This window comes from Kryptolebias marmoratus, linkage group LG3 (genome assembly GCF_001649575.2).
Source record: "Kryptolebias marmoratus isolate JLee-2015 linkage group LG3, ASM164957v2, whole genome shotgun sequence".
Classification (NCBI taxonomy): domain Eukaryota; kingdom Metazoa; phylum Chordata; class Actinopteri; order Cyprinodontiformes; family Rivulidae; genus Kryptolebias; species Kryptolebias marmoratus.
The window spans coordinates 28,765,705-28,772,090 of record NC_051432.1 but is presented as its reverse complement, the minus strand read 5'-3'; the positions used below and the strand labels follow the sequence as shown (position 1 = coordinate 28,772,090).

The window sequence follows — 6,386 nt, the reverse complement described above, 5'->3', positions numbered from 1 at the left end:
TTTCACAAGATTCTAATTTTCTGATATGATGAATTTGAGATTTTCATTTGTTGTCATTTGTAATCATCAAAATTAAACGAAATAAACATTTGAAATATATGAGTTTGTATGTAATGTATGAATATAATATACAAGTTTCACTTTTTAAACAGAATTACTGAAATCAATCTACTTTTTCATGATATTTTAATTTTATGACCAGCACCTGTATTACCAGACTTGCTTAGGTTTACAAATATTAATAATAAGGAATTGCATGTTTTAATATTCTTGTTGGCACCAGGTATGAATAAGTTTCTATAACAGTTTTTATCCATCACTTGTGACACTACAATACACTGTTGGAGATATGGAGCAACTTATTATATATTGCATATTTTCTGCCACGACTAGACTTCAAAAACTGGATTCTCTTTTTGATTTACAGTAATGTGTGTCTGCTCTAAGTAATCCTGATTCACTTGTTTTAGATAAGTAGTTTGTAAATTTGCTCCACATGACATTGAGAAAGATGATGAGACTTTGATAGAAAGGTGAATATTGTGAATAAAGTAAAAAAAATAAAAAACCTGGGTGTTGCCATGGCTATGGAGATGCAAATATAGATTCCCTCACGGTGTGAGACTGTGACTGAGACAGCATATGTGAGCGAGTTTCTCACATCCCTTCAGAGGGCTTCATGTGATCGACTCCTCGTTAATCAGTGACAGGATCTTTGATATGTTACATTTGTGTCCCTGCATAAAAAATCAAGACACCGCGGTGTTGCCACAGAGTATCGTTTTCACATTTTCCTGCTTCTAATCACTTTTATTGGATTTGTTTCAGCGTAAATTTCCCAGTTCTTCTTGGACCGGCAGACAATATGTCAGCCCAAATCCATGTGAGTGACAGACCCGATGCCTGACATTTCATCATGTAAATAACGTGGTCCCTGTGCATGTCTTACACCCAGCTGAGCAATATGCCACAACTCGCTCTGAGGAAGGCGAGTGCTCTTTACCTGTAACCATTTCTTCTGTCAGGAACAGGAAGTGAGCAGTTATCTGTTTAATCGCTCGTGTTTCTCTCATCCATTACATGTAGGAAGAGCTGCTTGGTAACTGTGATTCAGGTTTTATTACATAAACCTGAAGGTACTGCCTCACTGGCCTGTGACTACTGCAGACCCGTTGGTGACTCAAATTTGAATCAATTTTGCGAGAAAATATGCAAAAAAAAAATAAAAATAGTGTTGTGGTGTGAATCACAGTTTTAGTGTTCCTGTAACTAATTCTGTCTGTTTGGATTTCCCTTAGTTCTGTGTTTTTTTAGTTCTTGGTTTTTGTGTTTTCTGTTACTTTTCTGGTCTGGCAGGTTTTTTTTGTGTGTTTTTGTGTTACTAGCCTCAGCTCCCTGACTCTGCTGTGTCTCACACACGGGTTATTCTCTCTCCTGTCAGTCCAGCTGTTGTCACCACTCCCAGTTTCAGTGTTTAGTTTCTTTTATCATCTGTCAGAGCCATGTCATTTTGGTTTAGTTCTGCCTGCCAGGCTGTTGCTTATAATTGTGTTTTTTTTTAGTTAATAATTTTGTGAAGTACACCAGCTGTGGTACGTTCAGAACTGATGCACTTTTTAATTATAAAGTAAACCCCGGAATGAAGAAAAGGCTCAGTTTGAGTTTTAGAGAACATCAGCCATAAAACTTATAACCACAGTTCTACTTTGAGAGAAAATTTGTTGCTCATGTTTCTTTAACATGTTTCAAACTCGAGCAGCAGGACGGCATGTCTTTGCAGCTCCGCAAGGTAAATGAAAACTCAGCAAACATCCTGGAGACTACTTCATGAAAACCAGTGAGATAACACATGAAGACAACAAACTTATCTATACCTGCTTGATCCTGAGGGTCAGCAGAAGCTGGTCTCCAGCAAACATGAGCTGAGAGGCAGGGAGCATCCTGGACCGCTCACCATTAACCTAACCCTCATTTTTCTGAACTCTGACAGGGCTCAGCTGGGACTCAAACCTGCAACCTTCTCGCTGCGAGGCAACAGCGCTAACCAACTGTTCCACTCATATTTCAACTAAAACACGAACACGAAATCAAACAACCTGATAAGAAGTCAGCCTGCATCCTGTTAAAAAGCTGTTTTCTTATCGTTTACTTAAATCTGAACACTCCATCCAGCTGCTCAGTGTGTGTTTTTACACTCACAATGCTTACGTTGTTATCTGTTCGTGCTACACAGCCATTAATTTTTCATGAGTCACAACAACAAGGTTCAATCCGAGCCGGCTTTCGGGCTTCCTGTGACGTGGAATGGTTGGAGGTTAAATATTAAGAGCACCGGCGCCCTTATCTGTATCCCTCTCTTTATCTCCGTAGCTCATTGTTGACACGCTGATTTATTTCTACAGCAGCTTGGATTGTGAAGACGGAGCACGTCTGTTCACTGATTACAGCAACAACTCTACATATTTCATGTGGAATCTTTTTTATTCTGTCATGCCTCCAAATAAATTGGCTGAAGAAACAGGAGCAAATTATTTCCTTCTCAAACAAGTCTGTTTGCGTGTCTAAATCAAACACAGCAGCTAAATAAAACTGTTTTGTTTTAAGTGTGCAGGCGGAGAAAACAAATATAATGAGAGGAAGAAAATCCTCAGAACTGTTTCAGACATTCAGGATGTTTCACCCCTCATCTCGACTGTTTGTCAGGTACATCTGGGGGGGTAATTACAGTAAAATCAAAGGGGTCAAAGGTTACAGGAGCTGACAACATGTGTTTGATTGTGTTTGTTGTTTTTCTCACAGACAAGGCTAACTGTTATCGCTGTAACACTGAACTGATTTTACTCATTTCATCGCCTTGAATCCTAATTATGTCTGCAGAGAAAAACCAGTTCCCAGTTTTTTCTACAGATCTATGGGTTTGAAATGTGCTTCTGCAGGTTCCATCTCCCAGGGTTAATTACTTATTAAATAAATTTGAGTTTGGTTATTACCCTGGGTGTTTTTAATGTCTTAAAAAGCTGATTAATGGCTTCATCTGTTACAAAAGGTGCTCCACAAGGCTCAGTATTCAGTCCAGCTGTTTGCTTCTCTTTTAATAAACTCATGTGTGCAGTATATAAAAATATTGTCATTACAATAATCAGTAAGTTGTTTTCAGATCCTGCAGTAAATATTTTATAAGTGAAATTGTGCAAAACGTTTGATTATTTTACAAATATAAAATTGTCTATGCTTTTAAGGACCAAAAGGATACAAATGCAAAATTCCTGTCTGTCTTGTCCAAAGCTAAAATTCAAAAAGCTCTTCACAGAGCTTCAGTCTCTGAGTTCACACATACTCCTCTGGAATCCCAAAGGTTTCATGTCCTGATTGTCCTGTTTTACCCTGAAGAACAACTTTAGTCCTCCACAACTCAAACTGACAAATCTGACAAAAAATAACCTGAAAAATGCATTGAATTTATTTATTTTTTTCAAAAAATATTGACTGAGGTCATCTGTTCACTTCATTGAACATGATGTATGTTTTGTTGAGACAGTTTAATATCAAATACAAAAAAGAATAATTTTTAAAATGAAAAGTGAAAAGGGAAATTCAGTTTATTGATTCAGGGGGAAATAAAGTTGCAATCTGATGTTTTTAGGTTGTTATTAGTTGTTGTTGTGTTCTGTCTCCATGTGTCCAGTGTTTGTGTTTTTTCTTGTGATTTGATATTCAGTTATGTTTTCTCAGTGTCTCCTACAGTTATGATGTCTTTCCCTCATCAGTTCTGCTCCAGCCTTCATCTCACACTTGCTCCTCATCCTCATTAGTCCCCCCTGCCTCCTCCTGCCTTCACCTCCTTCTGCTCCAGGCTTTCATTCAGTCCTTCATACTGGTATATTCTCTGCCTTTTTCTTTGTGCATTCTTTGTCATTTTTGTTTCTTAGTGTTTGTATTTTTGCTGCCAGGTCAGCCTTTTTGTTTTCTTGAGTTCCTGGTGTAAGTTTGCATCTCCGGGTCTCATCTGAGCACAAACCTCCACCATGGTCTTGGTAACACTGATAACATTGAGATCCAGATCACCAGCAAAATGCTATCAGTTGTTTCTTGTGACATCCTCAACAATTCCTTAAAATTTCATCAAAATCTCTTCATTAGTTTTTAATTAATCTGAGGAAAAAACCAAACAAACCAACCCTGCAGAAAACATGACCTCCGTGCTGAAGCTACCAAACCACGCCACGAACAGAACTCTGGTTGTGTTTATAAGCACAGACAGATAACCTGAATGCATGAAATTAAGTGTAAAAGTAAAGTTTTCCTGCAACAATTAACTCTGCCCGTCACACCCCACCCCTGCTGTGCACACTGAAAATATTGCTTCCTATGAATGTGCCGCCAAACCCTCGGATCCAATAATCATAGCGCTGTAAACGATTTTAGGATTACTGTAAAGCACGCAGCAAGGTGACAGAAAAATGAGTGGATGTGAGGAAATGTGCGTTCTCCACCATAAAGTCCTTTCTACTGTAAATCGGTTTACAGGAACAAAGTAGAAAAATGGAAAGACATTGCGGTAAAAAGACCCACAGTATCTGTCTGCTCAGTAGTCTAGTTTTCATGTAAAAACTCACATAAAAGTATGAAATGACCAATAAAGTCATATTAAAGTTAATAAATACAGTAACATTGCAGAACAAGTGAAAATAGTAATGGAAAGTTAAAAACAGTATGGCTGCCTTAAACAGTGAACCTAATAAGAACACTTTAATAATAATAACACTTTAATCTTAAAACTTAAAAAGAAGTCCTAATAGCAGCCCTAATCCTCCATCCTCACGGCAGAAGGAGGAGGATAAAACAGCAAAGCTTCACCTCTCCCACAACCTGCAGAATGCCTGTAAAATCCTGCCCCCTGGTCAGATCTGCTCCCTGAACAGCTTCATCCTCTGCTCAGCCTGAAGGAGCTGCAGGGATCAACTCCAAATCTCTGACTCTTACTCTCCTGAACGTCTCTGTCTCGTTACAACCCAACAAATAACAGCTTTTACGGAGTTGAGGAGCCTTCTTAAATCAGATGTGCAGTTAAAGGGATCAAACCCAGAATCTGGTTGTGGTGAGAACAGATGTGACTGAGCAGAATTTAATCAAAGCAGTTAGACTTCTGAGGCCCCTGATGGAAGACTTACGCTGCTGTTCTGTCCGGACCAGTGCACCATGGCCTGGTTGTGGGACGAGTCTCCGGTCAGGGCGAACGTGGAGCTGTTGACTTTGGGCTCCTCGTGCCTCGGACCCGCGGCTCTGCGCTCCTCTCCGCTCCAGCGCAGCTCGGAGCGCGCGGCCCTGCGCCCCGCCGCCTCTGCCGGGCTCGGATTCTGCTCTCCGTCGCTGGGGCTGCTCCTCCTGGCGCGCAGAGATGTCAGAGCATCCCTGAGCTTGTCACGAGAAACTTTTATTTTGCCAAGCTGGTCCTCATGGTGTCCACCTGGCGCGCGCAGGAGGTCTGTACTCCGTTTCATCCGGGCAGACTCCGGCCGATCCGAAGCGCGTGCAGCGGACTGAGGCGCGCAGGGGAGCCGCGGAGTCTCGGTGCTCCCTGTCCGGTCTCCGTCCCCCAAAACTTGTCCGTGCAGCCCCGTCCCGGGCCCGCTCGTGTCGAATCTGAGCAGTAATTCCCGTGCGCGCCACTTATTTCCAGGCTGGCAAGACCTGCAAGTTATCTCAGCCTCGGCGGCGGGAAACAAGCAGGACATGATGAGGAAAAGAACCCAAAGCGTACGGAGCCACTTCGGGCAGAAGCTGAGCTCCCTCTGCATCACGGCTGGGGCTCTGATCCGGATCCTGAAAGTCCTTCCCGGGAATGGGAGCTGGGATGTGGAAGAGGAGATGCTGCGCTGCCCGGATGCTGTGGAACAAAAAGTGCGTCTGAGCCCAAGTGGTCCAAGTTGAAGGGTTTGATGAAATGAAGCCCCGCGCGCGCGGGGGGAGGAGCTGAGACGGAACAATGTTCAGAGTGTCTTTATTTTCCACCATATGTTCAGCTTTAAATAAAGCTCCCTTTCCTTCCTTTGTGCTGCTCTATTTTCTCCTCACAGACATGTTTTTAGAGTCTATTTCTGGCAGTTTTCTAATTATTTATTCATCTCTGCTGTTGCAGCTTTTTGACCTCAGAGGAAATCAAATCTGTCAGTTAAACTAATTAAAATGGATCATTTTATCTGTTTAGATCTAACACATGTTTAGTCGTTCGGACAGATTAATATGTTTCTAATTATCTGCTGCGGCAGAGACTGAACATCAATAAAGTGTTGAATTAGAGGTTTAGTATTCCTTGAAGAAATCATATAACCCGCAGCTTTTCACCTCAGAGTTTCAAATGAAAACTGTCTTTGGATAAAAAATGA

General features: G+C 41.4%; 1 protein-coding gene across 7 annotated transcripts in view; it reads right to left on the bottom strand.

The window, feature by feature from the left end:
- LOC108246382 (VPS10 domain-containing receptor SorCS1) overlaps nt 1-5,999 on the bottom strand; it is a 157,380-nt gene extending 151,381 nt beyond the window's left edge. For 4 of the 7 annotated variants that reach the window (XR_005233000.1, XR_003040055.2, XM_025010031.2 and 1 more), the window contains exon 1: nt 5,172-5,997. Coding sequence is in view for 5 of the 7 variants with exons in the window: in XM_025010031.2 (XP_024865799.1) it covers nt 5,172-5,798 (627 nt within the window). In the remaining 2 variants the exon portion in view is untranslated. Of the gene's footprint in view, nt 1-5,171 lie in introns of all 7 variants that reach the window. The other 3 variants (XM_037974889.1, XM_017433895.3, XM_037974890.1) reach the window with 2 other exon arrangements.
- Between the last annotated feature and the right edge of the window lie 387 nt (nt 6,000-6,386).